Source organism: Sparus aurata, chromosome 17 (assembly GCF_900880675.1).
Source record: "Sparus aurata chromosome 17, fSpaAur1.1, whole genome shotgun sequence".
NCBI classification, from domain to species: Eukaryota; Metazoa; Chordata; class Actinopteri; order Spariformes; family Sparidae; genus Sparus; species Sparus aurata.
In genome coordinates this window covers 22221188-22246170 of record NC_044203.1, presented here as the reverse complement: position 1 = coordinate 22246170, position 24983 = coordinate 22221188, and the positions used below count along the sequence as shown (strand labels likewise).

Here is a 24983-nt window from a genome sequence, read left to right as displayed (position 1 = left end):
TTCCTGTTTTTGTTTTTTTTACGACAGAATGATGAGAACTTGAAGTGACCTTGGCTGGGCCCTACACCCACGATTGTTTAAAAGCTTCCTAGATAAAAACAAAAAAACAAAACACAGAGCCGGAATGTGTAGGTGTGTGTGTGTGTGTGTGTGTGTGTGAGAGAGAGAGAGAGAGAGAGAGAGAGAGAGAGAGAGGAAGTTTCCAACCTCAATATTAGAAAGCCAGGAAACATTTCTTTCTTTTCGCTCCATCCTGTGGCGTAAGATTAATGGGAAGTTCGGGGTAATACAGTAATTTACAGATAAATTACGTGTGTGTGTGAGAGAGAGAGAGTTAAAACAAACAAACAAACAAACAAAAAACACACCACGCAGACACAAAACTGATTAATCTGAACCTACAACCTTTATTGGGACTGGTTTTTAAGGTGTGCACAGGAGCAGATTGGAGAGTCAGGAGGGAGGAGGTGAAAGAGAGGAGGGGAGGGAGGGGGAGGGAGGATGTAATGAGAGAGGAAGTGAGAAGAAAGGAAGGAGAGAGTGGAAAGGTCGAGGAAAGAGAGAAAGAGAGAGAGAGGGAGTGGACAGCAGCACTTTTGTCTGTGCAAGCCTACAGTTTTTTCATAGGTGTCTGGTAGGCTTTTCACACTTGGTCGGAATCTGTTGGGGATCCCCCCAGGGTAATCCCATCCTCTAGAGAAGGAAACACAGAGACACAGAGAGCCAGAGAGCCAGAGAGAGACAGAAGGAGAGAGAGACAGAGACACACAAAGACAGACAGAGAGAGGGAGAGAGAGACAGAGAGAGAGAGAGAGAGAGAGAGACAGAGAGAGAGGCAGCTCCCGGTTCAGGACTGAGCTGCAGATTTGGCCACATGAGCGTAAAAAGCCAGGGGAAGCTCACATGGAGTGACAGTGACTGAGGATCAGACAGAGTTGTGTCGAGGCTTTCCTCCGCAGTAACAACACTAACAGTCTTTTTGTCTCCGCCCGTGCTGCTTTATTCCCTCCTCGCTCTCTCGGATTGTGCTTGCTGTGGGTCAGATCATCCTGTTTTATCTATTTATTTACTTATTCTTCAGTCTGGTCTGCAGCATCATCATGAAACATAAGAAACATGTATCGTTTCTCTCTCTATAGCTCACTGCCTGATTCTCTCCACTGCTGGCAGCGCTGCTGGCTCGGCCTTCCTTCTTGTCATCTCTCTCTTGTTTACTAAAAATGTAATTCCTCCTCCTCTCCCTGGTCCCCGCACGCTCGAAAAAAAGGGGCCTTTTCTCTTCAACGCTCGGTTGTCGGGAGAATAATGCAAAGGAAAAAAAAACCCACTGGCGTAATAATGAACAGGTTTATATAGAATGGAAGGTAATCAATATTCTTAATTGGACTAAATGTCAGCGATGTGTTCGTCCAATGGCAGACCAGATAAGGGGGTGCCAGAGATTAATGGATGGAAGGTAGGAGGAGGGAGGAGGAAGAGGAGGGGGAGCACATACATGATGCTCTTCTGAACATTGTATCCGACAGATGTGATAATGCATCAGGGGTACTGGGGGGGCGGGGGGCACGCATACACATACATACATACATACATACATACAAACATACATACACACGCGCTTTACATGTACACATATGCTCTGAACGTTACATACTGAAATATGAAAATTACATATTAATACACATAATAGCTTCTTCCTCCTCGTCGCTCCATAACTATGATTTGATTTACACGTTGATCTCAGCTGAGCTCTGAACACTCACAGGAGCTCCTACCCCACCACCCCCACCACCACCCATCTACCCATCCCTCCATCCTGGCTCAGATTCCTCAGGAGCTGGACTCAATCCTCTCTGCAGCTGCGCACTCTCTGGGCACAGCAGGCTCCAACCGGCACCGCTGCTGCTGCTGCTACCGCTGCCACTGCTCTCTACTTAATGTGCACGACTCTCTAAGCAAAAAACTCTCCATGCATAATCTATTATCCCCGCCGACTTCCATCTAATATTGCAACCTGGCTCCTTCGCTTTTTAATATCAGCTGTATTCCTCCCCACCCACCCACAATCCATTGCTCCATCGCTTGTTACACGTGTCGTGTTAAGTGTGCGCGTCACAGGCCGTGTAGTACAGTTTATAATCACATTCTTAGTTTAATCTATACAATCATACAACACACCCGTAGCCTCTCTACCAGCAACAAGACCCCCAACACCTTTTTGCATGAGCTAACACATAGAGAAATCTTAATAATATATTCCTAATGCTATACTGTGGTAAGCTGCTATGCTATGATAAAATATATGGAATCAGTTCACTGACGAGAGTGGATCTCTGAGGAAACAAAAAAAAAAAAAGTAAATGCAGAAGAAACCCGATATGAACCTCCCTTCCCTCTTTCTGATTCACTCCCACTGACATCGGTCGATATCATGAATGAGTAATGTCATAGTTGGAGGCGGGACATGTCATGTGTCGATTAAGCAGTCAGCGACCAAGCGGAGGGTGTTGATTGGCTGCAGAGTTCAACAAGGAGTAAATCAGAGCGATCCTCGCTCCCTGGCTGGCTGAAGAGGAGAGCAGGGAGGGAGACCTCTCCAGCAGAAAGGGGAGGTCAGTCCATGAAACATCTGGACGAAAACACTGCAGGTAAGAGTATGATGGTGGTGTTTTTTTCCTTTTTTTTCTTTTTTTCTTCTTCTCTTCATACAAGAAAAATGTTTGTTTGCAAAAAATGTTATTAGAAAGGTAATGGGCGTGATTGCTGTTCAGTTCCAGTTCTGGTTCCAGTTCGATAGACACAATAAAACCCAGACCTGCCGCCCCCCACCCTCCACCTTCCACCTCCAGCCATTGTCCTGCTGTGCTGATTGGGCAGTGGGAGGGGGGGGGAGCCGTCCGTCATTGTGCGCGCAGCCTGCAGAGCCGTCAGCCAGGCGGGCTGATGGTCTTAACGGTGTAATTCTGGAAGAGCGGCTGCATGAACATGCCCAGCGTGCCGAACACGCACACGAACACGAAGATCCACAGAAAGAGGCGGTCAATCACCATGGCAACGTACTTCCAGTCCTCGCTCACCTGGGGACAGAGATCTTTTTAAATAAACGAATGGCCTTGGACACAGAGATGAGCAGGCAGACACAAGATCACAGTCTGATATATTATGAGATAGGAATACATATTTCTAATTGTAGGCTCAGTCATATGAAACACAGCCTACAGACCTATACCTTCTATAATGTAGCCCTATAATGACATGAGAAGACAAAACTCTATTTTCTATGAGTTTTTGTCCTAGTCCAACAACAAGTTCACGTGCACATGTCGTTCAAGAATGAAAAATTCAAGTGCTCTTAGAAGACTGGGCGTCATCATTAGGTCAACAAAATACGGCTCAATTCAGTCACACAGAGACTTAAAGAACTTTTAGGCTTGTCTATGTTAAACACACGCAAAGCCCATGTTAATGTGGTCATGTTGATGGGTTCTTAAAAAAACAATACATACAGACATCTCTGTCTGTAGTAATCTATTACTGAAACATTATTAGTAATACGTTTTTTTTCCTCCGTTACGGCTAAAATATATATATTACGCGTAACCCCCAACGCTGCCTGTGGATGGGGAGGAGGAGGAGGAGGAGGAGGAGGATGTTTAGGGATGGAGTGAAGAGAAAGATTAAGGTGAGCAGAACCACGGCGTCTCTCTCTATCTACTCCTCAGCTGTTCCCTAGGCAGAGGGTTAATGGAGGTGAAGGGTTAATGTGAGCGGAGACTCACTCCGCCACACAGCTCTGATGAGGTCCAGCGTGAAGTCAAGGAGGAGGAGAAGGACGCGGGAGACGAGCGAGGGAGAGTGATGGGGGGGCAGAGAGACGGAGGGTGCTGACACTGTAACCCCGGCGATGATGGCTTCGGGGGGGAGGAGGAGGAGGAGGAGGGGAGGGGAAGTGATGACATGCACTGTGCCAGGGGAGGGAGGATTTTTAAAGTGGTCGGCATGGCAACGTGATGGCAACCGTGTCGATGATGAACAGAATTACAGACGACTGTTAATTCCCGTGTCAGTTTCTTTCACTCCGGGCTGGTTCCCTAACATGCCTCGAGGACGAGGATAAAACACACCACCCTCGCTCCGCTGTCTCGGCTCCTCCATCCCAGCGCCTCTCCAGTTGTACTCCTTCTCTATGCACACGTCATGCCGCTGCTATAATTACATGTCTGCGTTGAATATTCAGTGGGCTGCGATTGCGTCACCAGATCTGTCTCCTTAGCTCATGCTCCGGCGTGGTCCCCCATGCGTCTCGAATGGCAAAGCGAAACGACACTGCTGCATCATCACTATAACTTGATATGACACCGAAAGCGACGGATCCGTGCTGCTCTCGGTGCTTTATGCTATGATTTTTATCCACACAGAAACGGATAATAACTCAGAGGGGGAGCCTGAGCGATACATTGGCAGGCGGGTATGTTCAGCTGGAACATCAGCTGAACACGAAGTGTCTGCTGGCAACAGATTGTGAAGCAGTAAACTGCAGCAGTAAAAGGATTTATTGGAAGCATCCTGGATCTTTTTTTTTTGTTTTCCCTAAAAAAAAAACAGGTTTTATGTGTTTCATTATTTAAACCTTCATGGGTTTTTTAACCACCTGGATGCCGAGAGCTGAAAACAAACATCAACCTTATGACTTACAGTTGTCTATTTATACTTTCAGCAGTCACAGAGCAACACCAGCATTTGTTTCTCAAGCTATCCGACAAATACAAGTCCCAGTTTTGCTCTCCTTTAGCTCTGTTTGGTTTCTACCAAACCAGAAGTCTTCCTCCTCCATGTACACCAGACTGTTTCTTACTGTGTCTGTTTATTGTTTGGTTCTGGTTCGCTTGATTCATTCTTAGTATAAAAGTATTCATGAAAACAGCTTTAGATATTTTGTTCATTAGGGGTGGGAGCTGTCAGAGAACCAAGGAAACTTTTTGCGATATGCTGAGTATTGCAATAACATATATTGTGATATATAGGGATTTATCACTATTTCTTCAACTGCTAATTATGTCCCTAAAGGAAAACTGTGCCATCATCTGTACTAGTAAGATAAAGCTTTCAGTCCGTTCATCTCACTACACTGATTTTTATTACAGCAACAATGATCGTCAAGCAGACTGACTGACCAACACTGTCATAAAGGTTATGGCACCTGATAAACTGAACAGTTTGCATTACAGTCCAGCTCAACTGAACGGAAACGTGTGTGTATTAATAATAGTCTGTTTTGCTCGAGCAACAGGGGCTACAGGTGTCGTGGTGTGAATGGTGTCATAGAGATGATACAATACTCACACTCTGATCGTCATCCTCACTCTTCATGTGGTTGGCGATGAAGCGCACTCCTTCCACGGCCTCCTCGAAGCCCGGACAGGCTTGAGCCAGCAGGGCCTGAGTCAGAGCGGGACCTCCTGCTGCTTGCTTCCCCCGCGGGAGGTTTCCAGAACCCCCCTCCCGGCCCTCCCTAACCCTGTTCAGCCCATCCATGGATCCCCCTCCTGCTCCTCCCAGATCCCCTCCGAACTGTTTAACAGACGCCCGGTTCACGTAGCAGGTACAAGGGTCACTGTCCTCCTTGCCGAACACCCCTGTTGAGGTCCCCCCTCCGTTCCCGCCAGCTCCTCCCAGCCCGAGCCCCACCATCAGGGCCCCTGCCTCCCCGCTGCGCCCGCCCTCCTTCTGTTCCTGGGCTCTTCTTCTTTGGCGCAGCCGCTGGCGCTCGCAGCTGTTCCTGGGCTGGCGCATGAAGAGCAAAGCAGGAAGCTTGTTGAGGAAAACCAGTTTGACCCAAGGAGGCATGGTGTGTGTGGTGGGAGAGCGGTGGTGCACGTTGAGCACACACACGCTGGTGACGATAGAGAAAGTCACGAGGACCATGGTGAACATCAGGTACTTCCCAACGAGGGGGACGTCTAGTGAAGTGGGTGGGACGATCTTGGAGATCAGCAGCAGGAACACAGTGAGTGCCAGCAGCACAGAGATGCACAGCGTCATCTTCTCCCCGCAGTCGGACGGCAGGTAAAAGACCAGGATCGCCAGCGAGGTGATGAGCACGCACGGGATGATGAGGTTGATGGTGTAAAAAAGAGGCTTCCTGCGAATAATGAAGTCGTACGTGATGTCGACGTAGGTGGGGTCTGCCGGGTTCTCATTCCGTCTGCCTGGCAGGGCGATGATGTCCCACTCCCCGCTGGGTGTGAAGTCATCCATGCTCGCCACATCGGCGCGGAGCACCAGATCGATCTCGGTGCGGTCATACGTCCAGGAGCGGAAGCGCAGCGTGCAGTTCTGCTGGTCGAAGGGGAAGTGCTTGACCTCGATCTTACAGGCTGACTTATAGATGGCCGGGGGCAACCAGAAGATGCTGCCGTCGTAGGAGACCACGGCGTTGGAGTAGAACGACACCTCATACACCCCGTCAGCACTGAGAGACAGGGCGAGAGGAGGGAGACAAAAAAGGGGAAGCAGGGTCGATGATTTAATTTGTAAACAAAAAGTTTAATGAGAGGCCATGTTTCCCCGAGTCTTGGAACATGACGCATCTCATTATGCAACACAGATTCATTAAAGAGCTCTAGGACACACACACACACACACACACACACACACACACAGATCTTGAGGCTTTTAAGTGTTTCAGGGCAGCAGGGTCACACACACCTGCTTCTACAAACACAAGGAACACGATGAACACGCAGTCTAGAGAGGAAACACGGCTCGCAGGTCAAACCGGGTCGAGTTAAACAGCTCAAATTAGACACTCCGGTCAGAAGGCAGCTGACAGCATTAAAGCTGTAGATTGAATTTCCCCTTAACTCAACTTCTGGCAAGAGAACTAATTAATGATTGCTACTGCTGTGAGATGTGAGTTTGATGACTGATGGACCCACCTGCAGAGGTACACTTTTATAAAAATGCCAAATTTAGTAACAAAATCATATAGATTTGTCAAAATTAGCCGCTCTGGACCTGTTGGATCTCCTCATGTTTGGGTGACTGACAGAAGTTCGAAGCAGCGAAGAAAACGTGGAGGATAGCGTGTCGACCTGGGGTCTGTCTCCGGGATTAACGGGATCACTTTATCGAGAGTTCGGTGGGTCAGGGATCTTCTAATCTTTAGTAAAGTAAGGAGTGAGGCCGGGAAAGAGGAGAAGGCCAGACAGATCACTGTACGCTGATGAGCTGATTTACATACTGCAGGCTGACACTCAGTTTCCATTACATTGGGACAAGTGGTCCGCAACATCTTTACCTCCCTCAGACATGCAAATTCTAATTAAAAACTGACAAGACGAGGTTCTGTTTTACACATGAAGGTTTGTGATATAAAATGCATTGCAGTGGGTCTTAGTGAATTACACTGCACAGAACTATTTTGGCGTGCATGTTCCATATGGTTGAATGTGACTATATTCCTCAGACCTAGTGCTATTTTCACAATCTGTTAATCAATTCAGTCATTTTTCAATCTTCTCCAATGTAAAGATTTTCAGATTTTCTATGTTTATGAGAGTAAATGAAGAGTCTTGAAGTTTTGGGCTGCTGGTTGCACAAAAAAACAATTTGAAGACACCTACTTGGGCTATGGTTGTGATAGTATGTGATGAGTGAGTGAGTGATTTTTATTTTACAATAAATCTTAACAATTAATCATGAAAAAAATGGCAGATAAATCAATAAAACAATTGTTAGTTGCAGTCTTGCTAAGACCTGTGGTCCCAGAAGTCCAGGGTTAACTGTTCACAGACAATTATTTTCAGGAAATTTGATTAATTGCAAATTCTGTCTGGGAGTTTGTACCTCTCAGGGAAAAAAAATTCAGCTAAGCTGGGTCCTGCATATGTGGTCCCAGTGTTCATATATAGTCTTAAGTTTTAATTAAAACTAGATTTATAGTTTATATTGCCTTCCCACGGTGCATATTCTTAAGTAAGTTGGTGTTTAATTAAATTACAGCAGAGTATTCCAGCACCAGAGTACTAGTCGGTGTCTGTGTGCACTGCACCTGATGGTAACTTCAAGGTGACAGGGTGCATACACAATGCACAATGCGTGTGGCCTGTGGATGAGGGTCAATAAGGACTAAACAGCAAATGTTTTTCACCCTGGGCCCCCTCATAGATTCATCCAGGCCTGCACTGGAGGCAGAATCCAAATGGACAGCTGAGTATGTTAGAATAGCCATTACTGTGGTCTCACTTGGTCTTTTGACTCTTTTGACTGATCGATCATTTAGTCTATAAAAAGTATAACAATTGTGAAAAAGGTCATCCAATTTCCGAGAGCCCAACATGACATCTTAAAATGGCTTCTTTTGGCCAACCAACAGTCCAAAACCCAAAGACTCTTTATTTATTATCATAGAAAAGCAGAAAAATCCTTTTGTGGATCGTAGGCTCCAGGTTTAAAAGAGCAGCCCGCTTGTATATCACTGTTGGACTCATTATGGACAGTTTAAAAACAAATGCTCAGACTCGATACAGCAGAATCAGAGATATCAATTTTTTTATTCGACACATTATTTTTGGAAACCTGGTGCCTACATCACCCACAATGCAAATTGGCCACTGAGTGAGATCACTGGAGACAATTTATCAGATTACATGCAGCTTCCTCCGGAGCCACAAAAGGCTTCATACCACTTTTTTTTCACACATGCAATGGTACGATCCAAGACCAGTAAACACACTTTAATGTGTAAAATTGGTAAAGTTACCCTTTAACAAGCTGCAAACAACAAATATCAGTTATCAAAAATAGTTGCAGTTAAATTTATTTTGATAGGCTAATTGATGCAGCTTTTAACTGCACATATCAAACTTGTCTGCATATAGCTACTGTACACTTAGTTATATCTAGGTGTGCGGAGCAGATGACTCCATCTTTGAAGTGTCTCATGAGGTTGGGGGTTCTGTACAGTAATGTAGCATGAGTGATTTGAGCAGATCACAGTGGACACATTCAGTCATGTGTGGCGGACCTGTGTGTAGCACTCAGTACAACTTCTGCCGTTTAATTGATGCTCTTATTCAAAGTGATTAACAAGGGTTGCAGCTGGATCAGGTCACCTGGGACTTACCTTCAAAACATCATCAGTCTAATATGAGATAAGTAATCGCTTTTGTTGTTGTGCACGCCTATGAGCCTGTGTGTGTGTGTCTGAGGGGTCGACAGGACGGTGAGCGAGTGACTCACTTGTTGTAGAGCACCACGTCAGGCAGCCAGATGTGTTTTGAGGGCAGCCTGACCTTCATCATTCCATCAAACTCCTCAGGGACCCAAGTCAGACGATAGTCCTGCCACTCCTGAGGGACAATAAAAAACAAAACGCTTAGTCACTCATCAGCCGATCGCGCTGCGACAAGAAGACATCTTAAAAGGAGCAGAGAGGAGAAGGTCTGTCTGTCGGTTCGTCGGTCAGTTGGTGGTCAATATGACACATCACGAGCCACACGAGCCTGAGGAACATCCTGTACTGACTGTCCTTCTATGCTTACATCATACTTTTCACTGTAAGCATAAGAGGGAGAGTCTACCCTGACCCTGGATGGTCTTTTAAACACTCCCAGCCGCAAACCAATCAGGATGATTAAAATGGCATCTACAGTGAGGCTCTTCCTGTGTGTGTGTGTGTGTGTGTGTGTGTGTGTGTGTGTGTGTGCAGCAACCATCTTCCTGTCCTCTGTGCAACCTTTTGTCAAAGACAGCATTATCTTGTCCCGTATGTTGTGGGTCAGCCATTGACGCTGCCACAGCGAAGCCTCTGCGCCCTACGACAGCGTCTCCGTCTGGCTCTTCTATGTTACAGCCATGTTGGAGCTGTAATGCCCGCGCTAGGTCGCCTGCAGTAACTGTGATGCATTACGGTCATTACAGTCCGTCTTGGCTCAAGAGAGACGTCCTTGGCTCCCCTGCTTACAGACTCCGGGGGATCCATAGAGCACTGATGGCCATTCCATGCTCCGTTACACGTCATAAATCCTAACTTGCTCAGGTGCAGGAGTATGTGCGTGTGTGTGTCTGTGTGTGTGAACGTAAGAAAGAAACAAAAATGCATGAAGGTGTAAACAATCTAATCAAAACGGCAGCATCCGTGATGGTGACATTCCAGGTAACTTTCATGTCTTTAATTAGATATAAATGTAAGTCCATATTGAACATATGTGTGTGTGTGTGTGTGTGTGTGTGTGTGTGTGTGTGTGTAATTTGCTCTAACACCTGCACCCAAAAGCAAGTACATACGTTGACAATGTGTGTGCGCGAATGCTTTTTGTATACATGTTCTAGCATGTTATAGGCCTCAGCTGTACACATACGACGAGCCAGCCATGTAGAAGAGGGTCACAGCTCAGTCAGAGTCACATAATCATTTCGAGGTTAGGATAGGTCTCACGCAAAATCACAAACCGCCCAGCTGAGAAAAAGGTTTTGAGCAGCGGCACCATTGGCGGCCTGTGCTTTAGGTGTATAAAAACTCTGTGTTTCCTGCTCATGAATTTCGCCTCTCTCATATTTCTCCTGTCAGATTTGGCGTTTTCGAGGACGTGTATTGTTTGACGTCTCTCTCGCCTCGCTGACACTTCGGCAGTCACGTCAGATCTCAGAGCCGCCGCTCCACATGAGCGCAGGCAGATTAGACTCCACAACCAGTGGGACATATGGACCCCAGGGACGCATCCATGAACCATCGCTCATATGTTCTGGTCTACTGGTGTACTAACACCGTGGCCTGTGATTATATAATGTACATCAACATGTACAGCGCGGTATTTCAGAGAGAGAGAGAGCATTATTCAGTGTCCTCGTTCGTCTTGGTTACGTTTGTCACAATCGTCCAAGTCCAAATCCATGTGGTAAGTGATTACCTTCCACCGACCTGTCAGTAAAACCAGAAGTCAGATATTTGTGTCTATATTCTAACTGTCTTTCTGCCGTCATCTCATTTCTCTCCATGCTGCGGAATGTTTACTATGTCAGGACGGTAAGATGAGGAGAAGAGTGGGAAGTCTCACCTGTGTTAGCCAGACATTGGTGGTCATCACCTGTTCTCTTTCATGCTGCAGAAAAAAGAAGACATGCGTTACAAACAACGATGATTAAAGCGGTGATTCATTATAGCAATTTCAACGTATCGAAGGATGTGTCATTATTTTAATGGCGTAAAATTGAGGCAGCATAGCGGAGATGTGCTGACTTTCAGTCTGAGCCAGGCTGAGTCATTGGATCCCACACTTTGCCATATGCAAACTGAAGTCTTCTTTGACGTGACCCTCTCCGCCTCGTCGATGAACACTACACATCCCCAGCTGGTAAAGCTTTCTGCAAAAACCATTTCAGGTCCACATGCAAAGGTGACTTGATGACCTCATTAGCTTGGTTTGACGTGAAAGAGTCGCCGGGATTTTCATCCTCATTTCGACAGGTTTACTGTGTCTTTAACTAGAGCCCGGCTGATATTATCGACAGATAATCGGCCAATCACAGATGGATCGTTATCAGCATATATTCTGTCCAGTATGCACAAACATGCACAAACATAAACTGTTCTTTTCCACATTATAATGCATCCATATTGTCACAATGTTTGATAACTACATTTGAGGGATCATTGCTGGAAATGGTGTCTATCGGCTGATATGTAGATTTGGGAATTTTTGACTCACAAATAGGCATCAATCAGTTGACTGCAACTTTAACTGATGGTGTGCTTGTATGGAGTTAAAAGCAGCGTCCTCTTTAGTGCTGTTACAACTGCACTGTACAACTGTTGTGGGCTATCTACTCATCATCACGGATGTTCAGGCTGTTGTTACGATTTCACCCAGCATCTAGTGCTTATTGATTGAAAAACGGGAATGGGATGATGTAATGGATCTTGAAGAGGGAGGGGAAACTACCACTCATCCCCGAATGATTGGAAAGTGCATCTGCAACCTGCCTGGAGGTGGTTGGATGACGAGAAGGTCCATCTCTGGTGAGACAACTCACAACTTTAACTTAACTTTTATTTTACTGTTTTCTTTTGTCAAGATGTTGGAATTACAAATATATAAATCAATGAATCCATCAATTTGGCACATTTAAATACTGCATGCCCAAAAGTGCACTTAGAAAAGCCCTAGTGGGGATGAATTTCTGATCTCCAAAGCCATCAAAAACATTATAAAACAGTTTGGGTGAGTAGATTTTAACTTAAGGAATAAAACTGATGTCTTCCATAAAACCTGGTGAACTGATTGGGCCGGGAACCACATGATAATAAGACAGACTTGATGTTTCCTGGGATTTACATCATTAGGCAACTTCACTTTTCAGCCTGAATACAAACCATTTTTGCAGAGTCAGGAAATGATTTCAGTTTTAATTATCCGGCAGCGGCAGCAGCCTTACTTTCTGCACCATACAAAAGCCCTCTGAACGTAATTAATGTCATCTTTTTATGCAACCAAATTGAAAAGCTGAATGCCACATTGTAGCATTGTGGAAGAAGTGCACACAAGATCCAAACACACAAACCGGGGCGTGTGCGCACTCACCACGCTGATGAGCTGGGCCAACGACACCATCAGCTGCACGGTAACCAGCTCGGAGCCATTAGTCGCAGGACGGATCAGTTTGTTGTAGTGGGCTGGGTTGAGGAGATGCTCCACCAAGCGCTCCTCCGTGTCTGCCCCGAGGCCTCCTGTAATGAGAACACATTATCGTCACCATCATCTGCCTCTATCGTGAGACGAAATACACTGAAGCCATGCGCGTCTCTCTCGGCATTTGTTTGGAAAGGCTTTTATCGGACCCAATGTGGTCATACATCTCGGTACATCTCAATCTGTGCTTGGCCACTGCCCTCGCTGCTAGCACTGACAGAGGGCTATCCATGTGTACTGTGAATGCAAAGCCTTTTGAACCATGGCATTACTCATCACTGCCGGCTGGAGCACGTCAGCACAGCTCGATACACACTTCTTACAAGATCTGACATCATAAGAATGAGTCAACCAGTCTGAATGTCTCTATCGCTATCCGTTCTGTCTCTACCGCTCTCCTCGTGCCTCTGTTCTGTCTCCATCCATTCTCCTCTGCTGTGTTGCACTTCTCCCCAACTGCCAGTCTTTTGTAGCTTTAGGTTATTTTCACTTCATCTCTCACTTTCCCCCTCCCCTCCTGTCCGCCACCCCTCCATCTGTAGCAGACTGTAGTCGTAGCCGTGTGAGTGGACGAGTTCGGGCAGGGCTGTCACAACACCACACGCAGGGCGGGAGGCGCTTTACTGAGCGACACGACGCACAGGGTAAAAACAACTGTTCTGCACCTCCTCCTTCCTTCCTTCCTTCCTTCCTTCCTCTCTCTCCCTCATGCTAGTCACTCCTGGTCTCTCCGGCATCTGCTCGCTCCTGTGCTGCGTCTTTTCCAACTCACAATTCCCTCACACGTTCCCCCTGAAGATAAACACAGGCTGCTCGCTAGCCACCGATGTTGTCATATTCAAACCTGCTTTTTGAGAGGCTGTTAGCGGTGCAGGAAAACAAACATGTCAAAGCTGATCCGAGTGAAGTCAAAGGTCCAGTGTGTGGGATTTAGTGGCATCTAGCGCCGCTGTTGCAGATTGTAACCAACTGAACAGTCCTTGTCTAACCCGCCCAGATAAGTTGGCTCTAGAGCCAGTGTTTGGTTTGTCCACTCTTGGCCACTGTTAATTGTTAATAAAGTTACATAGTGCACCTTTAAGGATAAATCTTTCAGTATGAACAATTTTTTTTTAAGAGAGCGTTCTTATAAACAACCATTATAGACTATGACAGACGATAGAAAAACAATATAAATTAAAATGTAATAAATATTGCACAAAGACTCCAAACAAAACCCCAACCACTTCTCCTTCACCTTTAATATAACTAACAGGAACTGAATCAACAATTACTGGACCATCCATCTAAATCTCCATCTACAGACAATTAGGTAATTTATCAAACAAGAGTAACACACAATCCCTAGTTCCATCTCAGATGTGAGGATATGCTCTGACACGTTTTCCATCATCAAATTCACTTTTCTGGCATTCTCAAGGTGCTTTTCCAGCCACTTACATATGTGGTGAATTTCATATTTATACTAGGGCTGCACCAAACGGTAAAAAAGCCCATCGTGATTATTTTGACCAATGATTGTGATGATTTACACTCACACATTTAACTTTTATGTAATTGTGCGGCCTGAATTCATACACAGATAAATACTTAAATTAATTTCACTTCATCACATTAGACTGTGACTCGTGATAGCATCCTCCAGAAGGGTGACAAATTAAGGGAAAACACACAATGTGTCACCTGTCTACAGGTACAGTTGGAGTCCTAAATGACCTGTCAAGCCAATTAAACACATTTCTTTATATAAAGTAACGCACTTTATCAAAAATGCAAGCAATGTTGAAAACACTGCATTTCAATTCCAGCATTTTCAAGGATGTCCAGCACCTGTAGATTTACATTTGCATTTAGAGCATTCTGCAGATGCTTTTGTAAAAAGCGACTTACAAGACGTATGTTTATCGCAAGAAAGAAACCACTACATACCACCGTCGATAAAGTACGAATGAAAAAATAGAAACAATTTTCAGGGCCCTCATCTGAGCATCATAGCTGCTGTAGATGGAATGGAATGAACGGATACATTTGTGGTAAATGTTAGAATTTGTTACATGGGTGATGTAAATTTCAAAATGGCGATTTATACAGGAAAAATAAAACGCTAGAAACAAACTAAATGTGTTTATTCTAGCCTGTGTCTCTGAACGTCTCTGAGCTCCTCTGACACTCGGTCCTCCCCCTCCTATCTCCCCCCCTCCCCTCCCTGTTGCCCTGTAGCTGCTGTGCTCACTGAGCAGGAATGATAGCCTCTGTCTCTGGATCAATGAGGACTCTATTCATGACCCGTAAACTAAACACGCAGTTCCTTCACTCCCCCCCGCCTCCCCCATTTTTAATCTCCTGTTCTTTTCCCTGTCTCTTCTGTCTCATTTTCTTTTACACTCTCTCCGTCTCACCATCATCCGAGCCAGCCCCATATTTCCTTCTCGCTCCCCTGGCTGTCTCCATCGCTCTCTCCTTCCTGTTATCTCCATCTTCCCCGACGCTGACAGCCGCTGTCCATTTATTGCCCCTTCCCTCGCTAATCCAGCATCATCAATACACATCCCTGTCAGCACGCGTGTGTAGTGGCCTGGTTGTTTATTGTGCACAAGCGCCGGTTTTTCTTTTTACGCGTGTATATTGTGTGTGTGTGTGTCTTTTTCTGTGTGCGCACATTCATGAGGGAAATAAGCATTACTGTCTGCTTCTGAACCATATGAGTAATGTATATTATTCCCAGAAGCACAAAGCAATAACACTGTCGGATGAGACAGAAAGCTAATACAGTTCACTTAAACAATGATGAAGCAGGAAAAGGCCGACGTTTCCATCAGCTCGCGATGTTAATGGTAGTTGCACACTCAAACTAACGAGACGACGACTTAACGGTCTCGTTGAATTGTCGAAAGAAAATTCAGTCTGAGGAGATAAATTATATTTGCTTTATATCGTATTTAAAGGAAGCACATTTAACGCTGTTACAAAATCATATGTTGCATATTAATCAAACCTTAAAGGAGATATATAACGATTTATTTTTGGGGTAACTACTAGAACAGGCTTACAAGCCTTAATGCACAACAACACATCAGTTCTCTCATCCTGTCCAGTGCTGCAGCTCTGTCTGAAATGCTCCTGTCTCTTTAAGGCCTGAGCCGGCACCACTAACGACAACAGAGCAGCTGCGCTAAATTAATTCCTACATGCCGAACTAGCCGCTGAGTATAAAATTATGCAAATGTAAGACGTGTGATGTCACAAAGTCTCAGAATTAAAGCCGGGACTACAGACGAGGCGTTTCAGGAGCAGCGTTCTCCGTCCACTTTAACGTTCAAGATCCACATGCGCAGGAGCTTAAAATAAAACACTAAAGGAAAGGAAAGGACAGAAAAAAAGAAAAAAGCATGACAGGTCTCCTTTAAAGGTGAGAGCTGATTCACTTCTTTAAAATCGTCTGAGTAGCTGCATTATTTATTCATCTCGTTCTGTTCTTTAGACAACAGCACCGTCAAGCTTCACGGTGAGCGATCGATAAAGATGAACCAACTTCACAAGGAGCCAGAACAATGTCCAATGCCAAACAGATTCAGCTGATTGTGTACAGATGCTACATTCAAACATCGTCCGTCAGGCTTTGCTTCCTTATGTCTTTGACGTAAGAATGTCTCAAATACTCCACCACACATTTCAACAGGACCAAGTCTTCGACAACTCAAGATCTATTTTCTTTTTTTTTACAGGAGCTTGACATCCTGACGTAGACTGTGACGCACATTAAAAGCATTATCTATTATAAAAACACAAAAGTTGGAGAACTGTGCGGCCTTGCCTCACATTTCCACCCTGAGCCTCTCCACTCTCTGCTTATTTTTAGTTTTACTGAAATATTTGCACGCATGAGCTCAGGATATGGTCCAGACTAATATTTTACGCCACTGAGACAAATTAGAGATCCAAACAGCGCCGTGTTAGTCTGTTCTGGTTTTTTCTTATCTCCTGCCTTGCACAAAATATCCAGGCACGCACTCGAGCCTGAACGCTGCACAAACATGTGAACCGGGCTGCTCGTCTCCAGCACTTGCTTCTAAACAAAGACTGATCTCCATCTCTCTCTCTTCCTCTGTCTCCACATGCACATGGCGGTCCGTCGCGCTGAAGGCCGAGCAGAGTGTTCGTAATGTTGCCAGTAGCTCAGGTTGTATTCTGGTTGTTTTCCAGTGCAAATATTGCAATCTTAATGTGGCACGATGAATATTTCAGCAGTGCTCCCCATTAGACTCCGGAGCAAAGGGAAGTTACACACCGCCATGCGTGTGCGTTGAAAGGGTGCCGGAAGAGACCGGACTGTAGCCGTGGTCATATTTTTTCCCTTTCTTCAACCGGTGTACGTCTCACTTGTGATTTTTATACCATCAGTCTTGCTTGATCACATCAAATCGTCGATCAATACATTTAACAGCATGTGTTCTCTGTTTGCAGATCTACTTAGAGGCCGGAGTCCACACACGCCGTAAAGACAAATGTGGAGTAAATGAGGGCGAAGCGAGGGCTAAATTGAATTATCCCGCTAAGACTATTAGAGTGATGATCTCTATTTATACAGCTCACTCAAATGGGAAAAGGTTGGAGGGAAAACATGGGGTCGCTCTCCGCTCTTCCTTCCCCTCCGTGCTCTGCCAAAGAGACTTTTTGGCTGCTGCTGGGAGGTTTTATGCTGAAATATTCTTAAATCAATAATGGAGAGATCCATTGATCTACTGGCAACACCCAATTGGCTCTGTAGTGCCCATAGAACTGAGATATTAATATTGATCCCTCCATTCAGCCGCAATATCACAGCCCTTCAAAAAACAAAGCCATCTCAGAGTGGACTAACTCAGAGCGGAAGCTTGACTGTCGCCAAATTCAACAAAGTCTACAGTCAAGGAAAGTGAGCTGGTGCCACTGTATCTACCAACAATGACGAGGCAACACCACCGACAAACTCTGTTCATGCATCTACTTTAGCTTCTGTTCTTATGGAAAGCACCACATTGCTAACGCTGTTACTAATACTGATGTGTTGTACTTGCAGAACTTAACCCCAGACACCATTAACAACACAGCTGCGTCAATATTTTTGCACCATGCAAACAGCAAAATATTATATTTTGCACACCATCCAAAGTATTTCTGTAGATGAAACACAACTATGATAACACTAAACTCATGCTCGTAAGAGACACCAAGGGACTGTGTCACACATAATGTAAATCTCAATTTTGGAACAGTAAAGGGGGTTAAATCACAAACTGGGCAAAACGATATAAGAAAAAAAATCATGAGTTTAGAGTTGTATTACATTTTCACTGACAAAAAATGCTGATGTGAATTTTGCTGGGGCCTGTAGCGAACAATCACGTTATATTACATCCGGATGACATGATTTGTAGGCCCGAGCCGGTCTGTAGCACCTCAGTCCTACTTTCACTTATAATAGTATGTTGTGACAGATTTCATGCAATTTGGATATTGTACTTGTGTCTTCCATAATATTTTGACTGATTGTCCAACTTTTAATACAAAGAAAGACAAACAAGATGCGCACAAATGGAGTGGATGTAAAACGATTCAAATGATCAATTCATCTTTTTAAGTCGTTTTTCACATCACTACATTAGCTGGTTTCAGATTTCCAAATGAGAAGATTTGTTTCTTCTGTCTAACGAGGACATTTGTAGACGTCACCTCAGAGTCGAGGATTTCATGGTGGGCATTCTTCCAAACTGGATGATGTTTCAGTTGGTTGACATGGACCAATTAATGGATTCATCGAGCGAGTAATCTGCTTAATATCTGGAAACAATCATTAGTTACAGTCCAAAATATGTCAACATGTCCAGAGACAATAATTAAAGACAAACCGATTAAATCACAGTTCTGATGGAGGGGACAGCAATGTGTGGATCGGTTTGTCCAACGATCCAGACACCAAACACCATAAAGAGCAGTTAGTTACAATCCATCTCTGTCTTGATAAAAAAAAATATTCTAAGGTTTTTATTCTTGCTGCAAATCTATATCGACTTCAAATATTGGTTATCATTCGGTTTGATTACTAATATTTGGAAAAAAACATATGGATCGATCTACAGAGAGGAGAGCATGACTTACTGATGTATGGCTATTTCAACACAGATTTCAACACTTGTTGTCCAAAATACCATCTTAGTTTTGAATATTTTTGAATACATAAGGTATTGTCAACCCATTTGTGTTACATTAAAGGTAAGTTGAAGAGAACATGTGATTTTACTACAGAATCTGCAGTTTAATTAAAGAATCCCTCACATAAAGTGTGGTTTATCTGTACTATTTACAGCCGGAGGAGCTCAGCTGTTGGCTGGGCGACGGTATGGCTCCCTCACTATAGTGGTGCATATTTCAGGGAGCGCAATAAAATACATCACTTAAATTGCATAATGCCTCTGTAACAGCTATTATTTGAGCTATTATTTGGATACCCATAAATCCTGAGGCGGTGTTATCACCGGGTCCAAGCCTGCCGCCTGAGAATAATATGTGCACACGAGGGGGATAGGAGGAGGCCGCCTGTCTGACAGAAATACATATACGTTTCTAGATCACATACTGTCTTATCTGGCAGACGACCTGATCAAAATCATAGCACACGCGTATGTTTTCTCACTTTCCTGCGACATGAAGCAGCTTATCTTTCTGACAGGAGCATCATCTTGAACACACTTTCATCGTGCGTCAGCCTTGCTCAAATCTAAGTCCACCTTTTTCTTTTCTTTTTTTTCTTTTTTTTTTAAATATTCCTTATAAAACTCTTAACTTTCCAAACTCTTATCTGCCTCTTCTCCTCCACTGCTTATGTTTCTATTAAACCTCCGTGCTCTCCCTCTGCTTCTCTCTAATCTCCGGGGCCACACACTGACGCCGCTGCTGCTGCTGCTGCTGCTACTACTGCTGCACATTCATTCACACGAACACACTCTCTCACGCGCACATGCACAATCTCTCGACAAAATCACACATGAGAGCACACGTTTTTTTTTACACACCGAATCACACGCGTTCTCACATACAAGCGCGGGGCCCCCGTTGTGTGACCGCCGCGCATTTCTAATCGCAGGACGCGGCCCCTTATCTGCGGATCTGATCCTGTTGCTGTTGCCGTGTATTGGGAGTCGGTCCAAAGAGATAGAGACGGAGCAAAGTGAGAGAGCGAGATGAAGACAGATAGTGACAGATAGACAGAGAGAAAGAGAGAGAGAGAGAGAGAGTAACAATAGGAGGGCTGTTGTAATGTGCAGGTTGAGATGCTGCAGAGATCAGTGGGCTGGAACAGTGCAGCAGAAAAGTGATGACAGGCTAAACTGACTGAGCAGAACTTTCTAGACCGTGGCACTGCCAAGGAAATGGTTAGTTGATATTCACTAAGTGCATTCATAGAGCGGAGGACAAAGATAATGGCGCGTGCATGAACTCACAGTCACACATGCAAGGAAGGCCGATTTCGCCGTGCATCAAAAACAGGTCAGTTTTAAAGATTCGGCTGATAAAAAAGATTTTTTTTTTTTAAAAAGCGAATCCTAGTACACTTCACATCCGCTGGCTGATGAGACTGTCGCACAGCGGCGTGCTCCATATCCAGTAACCCCCTGCATCAGGTCAACTCAGCACCACAGAACTGTTTATTATGCATGGCCTGCAGGGGAAATGACAAGAGACATCCTCCTCACACAACAGGACGGCCACATCCTCACGGCACCGTCTGGGACAGGTGCTGAAATGTCCTTGAGCGTCCTTGCACAGGCGGTGAGACTCCTTTTGTCCGTGTTTGTGTGTCCATGTGTTTGTCTGTGTCCGTGTGTTTGTCTCAGTGTGTGTGTGTGTGTGTGTGTGTGTGTGTGTGTGTGAATGCCTTACATTACATAAGAAAGTACTGTTGTACGTCTGGAGGTGTAAAGTTCTGACTTTTTCTCGCTCTAATTCCATCAGCACCGATGTTTGCTCTGAATATTTTCTCCTAATGTGAGAAGTCCGTCTGCATCTGTGCACACGTCTTTTCTCAGTTAACGCTCGTGTTTGTTTCTTTGTTGGGGAACCTCCTGAATGTGTATCATAAGACGATGCTCCATGTGAGCATCTCTACAAACCGTGTGTTCTGGGTGTGTTTGTGTGCGGATTGAGTTTGTAGTCTCTGAGGATGACGCTAATCAGATTTCCTTCCCTTAAGGGAGGATGACTCATTAGTACTCCAGCGCCTGTGAGGCTCCTTAAACTGATATTTCTTGTTGGTAGCATTTTTCTCTTTCGGTGCACGTTTGAACTCAGGAAGTGATCGCTCGGAGAGACCGAATATTATGCACCAAGTTTGGAGCAGTTTAATAAACATGTCATATTCTTGTCACATTTGATATTCTGTAACTCAGTTCTATTTGTAGTTTTTTTTATTAGTTTTTCATTTGTTTTAATTTTGGTAACATTATTTTATTGCTTAGCCTCCTCAGCTATATTTTTTTACTCCTGCACATATGTTGAGTCCATGCACATTTTCAACAATAGCAACAATGACAAGTCAGTCTGTAGAGTCTAAAGTTTGTTCTATCACTGACATCCATGAGTTCAACGTTGGTGAATTTGGTTGTTTCCATTTTCTTACATGTTACATGCAAAATGTTGAAAAGATGTTTGTCAGACAATGTTATTGTTTCCAGTAGATTGATACACAACGTATTCTCCAGTTTCAAAGGTTCTTCTAGGTCAAAAAATATATTTCAGAGTTTTCTCAATCCCTACAGAACACATGTCTGCATTCCATGCATTCTTGTAAGTACTGTCTTGTTTTTTCTTGTCTCTGTGTATTGTTGGAATTTCCAAATTAAACATTAACCTAAGCCTACTGTAAAATTCTACATACATTTGCTGTTTTTTGTATGTCCGCAGTGTGAGGTACTGAATCGATGTGATAGCGATACATTTCATGTCCATCATCAACTGTGTTTCACAATATTATCCGATAATCATTGGAATGTTCTTAAAACATATAATAAAAACTAGAATTGCACTAAAACACGCTCAAATCACTTTTAATGAAATAAGTACTTCCAGCACAACTGAAGGATAAATAAATTGTGGTAACATCATCTCAAATCTAATTTAACTTACAGTAAAGCAGTACAGGACTGTACGTCAGCAAACTAGACAGTGACTCACATGAGGATATTCACTATTATTTTGATTATTACATTTCACCATGATCAATTGATTGTGAGTGTTTTTTTATCCCGATCCTGAGTCAATGTTAGTACCTTGAATACACCTGGATATGGTGCAGGACTTAATGTTGTACATTCGATTCAACCTCTGCTGTCAGTTTAATTATTAGTTGCACAGGTCATCCAACTCTTGCACTCGTCACTTATACGTCATTCATCGTACTCCCTACTCCACAGTACAGCCACATCTCATTTCTAAACTATAATGACTGTTTTTCTTTCTGATTAGTTGTATCAAGTATTATGTCTTTACTACTGTATAGATTCTGACTCTGATCTATGTGTGTATCTCAATGTTCTTGTTTTTGATGTTTTTGCGACGTGCATGATGACTAAAAGTCATTATTATGACTATAACCAAACCCTACTTTTGAAAAACGATATGTTTTCTTTCTGCGTGTGCGCGCTTCTGCAGCTGGTGCTTGAAATGATAAATGGCAGGTTAATGGAGGTCAAAGCGTTTGTTCTGATACTGTACGTCCTTGCGATTGTCTCTGGATGTAATGTGATGTATTGTAAAGCTCTCCTTCCGTGTGTGTATGTGCGTTTGACAGAAAGAGTAGAGTGTATGTGTGACAGAGAGAGAGAGCAGGAACATGTTGTCGCCATGGGTGCTGATGAACAGTTAATGTGAGGCAGATGGCCAGGTTTGTGCATGTGCGCGCATGTGTGTGTGTGTGTGAGAGAGTATGGAGGTGTATCGGTGTGTGCTGCTACACAGGCAGTGACAAACTGTTTTTTTTTGCTCAGAGGCTCTGCGCTGACCTCTGCCCTGTCACCACTATGGATTGGCTGCAAATATTGAGGCAGGAGTAATTCACCCAATCAGCTGATGTGTTTCCTCCCGCTCTGCTCGGAGCTGAGCAGAAATTAACACCGAATTAGAGCCAACTTAGGGATGGGGAGCATGTCCAAACACTCGAATTGGCTTTACACTTAACACGCAGCTCGTCTGCTCCGGAACACGGCGTCATAAATAAGACTCGTCTGCTCGACGCATGTCCTCCACAGAGACCTGAGGACCATCTATCAGCCAGAGCAGGAGGCTTTTCCCGTACTGCTGCTTGATGACACATCATTTGTCCTCTGATGACAGGATGTAGAAGTTGTTTTAGCTCAACAGTGCCTCTCATTAACCTGCCCACTCAATACAGGACCTCAGTGTTAATGAGGGAGAGAGGGAGAGAAGGGGAGGGAGTGTGTGGGGGGGTAAGTGGGTGATAAATAACATAACTTCATTCCCTCTCCCCCTTTCTCTCTCTCTCTCCCTCTCTAATGTATACTAAGAGAGAATAACTGATGCCATAGTGGAGTTTTTTTCTTTTTTTTGAAAGGTGGGTTAAAGCTCTGTTGGAGACTCCTGCACCTTGCTGCGTGTGTTGTGTCATGCAACTTCAGCAAAAAAAAAAAAAAAAAAACAAGCACTATGCTCTTTAGAAAACACACAATCCTGTAAAAAAGTGTGATTTAGGTCAACAAAAATAACAAAATTTGATCTTGACACAATACACACATGGTGTGTTTGATAAAGTGAGGCTACAATGGACACACTGCATATAGGGATTTCCATCAAAATCGCGTTAGCTTCGCATCTGCTAATGCCTCCACACTGTGCGCATGTAATATATGGAGTGGGCAATATTTCTCCACCACATCATCCCGTCGCGCTGCCTGATGCTGTTATGAGAAAGATGGTGACACAGCAACGAAGGAGTCCCCCCTTTTTCTCTCTCTCCACCTCGGCATCCAACCACTCCTTTTGTTTCCCCACTCCCACATTACTTTGAAGAAAAAAACCCATCCAGACACCCCGAATGCGCGAACGCACGGTGAGGTGTGTGTTGTTGGTTTTGTTTTTTTTTTGGCCCTCACAAAGGTGACGACGCGAGCATCGACGGAGCTGTCCGTGGAGCCATTATCGCGCACGGACAAGTTACTCACCTCCCGCAATGGCGAGCAGAGCCAGCAGCGGCAGCCAGCCGTCCATCATCTTGCGTGCGTCCGAGCCCGAAAGGTGTTCACCGCGATGGAGAGTGGAGAGGCCACCCTCGAGCGCACCCGCAGTGATACACCCCTCCTCCTCACGACCCAAACCTGCCTTCAGTCTCTACCTGGCATGGTGGCGTCGGGGGCTCTCCGTCGGTCCGCGCTTCTTCGGAATAGAGGAAGAGGAGGAGGAGGAGAAGGAGGAGGAGGGGAGGGTTATAAATATTTCGGCGGGGGCCAGGTGAGCGGTGCGCTGGGTCGTGCGGTGCGGGCTTGTCCGTGCTGAACACACCGCGCGCTCAGCGATGCGACGCGCTGGAGGAGAGGCGGGGGCGGGGCGCGGAGGAGCAAGGGGGAGGGGGAGGGGGAGGGAGGGAAGGATGGAGGGACGGATGGATGTGGCACACCTCTGAGGCCGCCACAGTTCGGCTAACGATGCCAGCGACTTCCCCTACAGAAAAAAAAAAAGTCGCGCATCAACATAGAATATTCAGCAGTCTGGGCGTGTTTGTGGCGCTAATAGTGACTTTAAAGGGAACCCTGTCAAACTTCTCTTCTTCTCTTGACATCTCTCATCTCTCTCTCTGCTTCATCTTTAATATCAGCCTCGGGCTCAGGTAGCTGTGGTGTCTCATGTCTTCTAAAAATGTATTTTTCATCGAGCAGCCAAAAAGGAGATACGGGCAGCAAAGTCTTTTTTTTAATGAGAAATTCAATTAAAATAGAAAATAGTCAACAGTAGCGCCTGAGCCTGATGTAGTCATTATTAAGTGAATAATCCCCACCCTCCAAAAGCTAGAGGGCTTTCTCTTGCCTTCTCTTATGTGATCTCTTCTTTTTTATTACTATTTTATTTCCTAGTCACTTATCTTCAATTAAAACGTCCATTTGTGTTTTGTTTCTTCCCCCCTCCCCAGGCCAATGAAGTAACCTCTAATCCCCACATCCAAAGTCACACAAGGCAGCAGAGTAAGGGATGATGGGGGTGGGGGTGGTGGTGGGAGGGACAGGCAGGTGTGTAGTCAGGTAGACA

The 24983-nt window shown here is 44.8% G+C and overlaps 1 protein-coding gene across 1 annotated transcript; it reads right to left on the bottom strand.

The window, feature by feature from the left end:
• Nucleotides 1-387: 387 nt before the first annotated feature.
• Nucleotides 388-24290, bottom strand: chrnb2 (cholinergic receptor, nicotinic, beta 2). Its single transcript, XM_030394954.1, has 6 exons — nucleotides 23906-24290; nucleotides 12585-12730; nucleotides 11061-11105; nucleotides 9244-9353; nucleotides 5344-6472; nucleotides 388-3077 (listed from the first exon to the last, which is right to left on the bottom strand). Exons 1-6 carry the CDS (start codon nucleotides 23952-23954, stop codon nucleotides 2928-2930), a joined length of 1629 nt encoding a protein of 542 aa, XP_030250814.1. The 5' UTR covers nucleotides 23955-24290; the 3' UTR covers nucleotides 388-2927.
• Nucleotides 24291-24983: the final 693 nt, after the last annotated feature.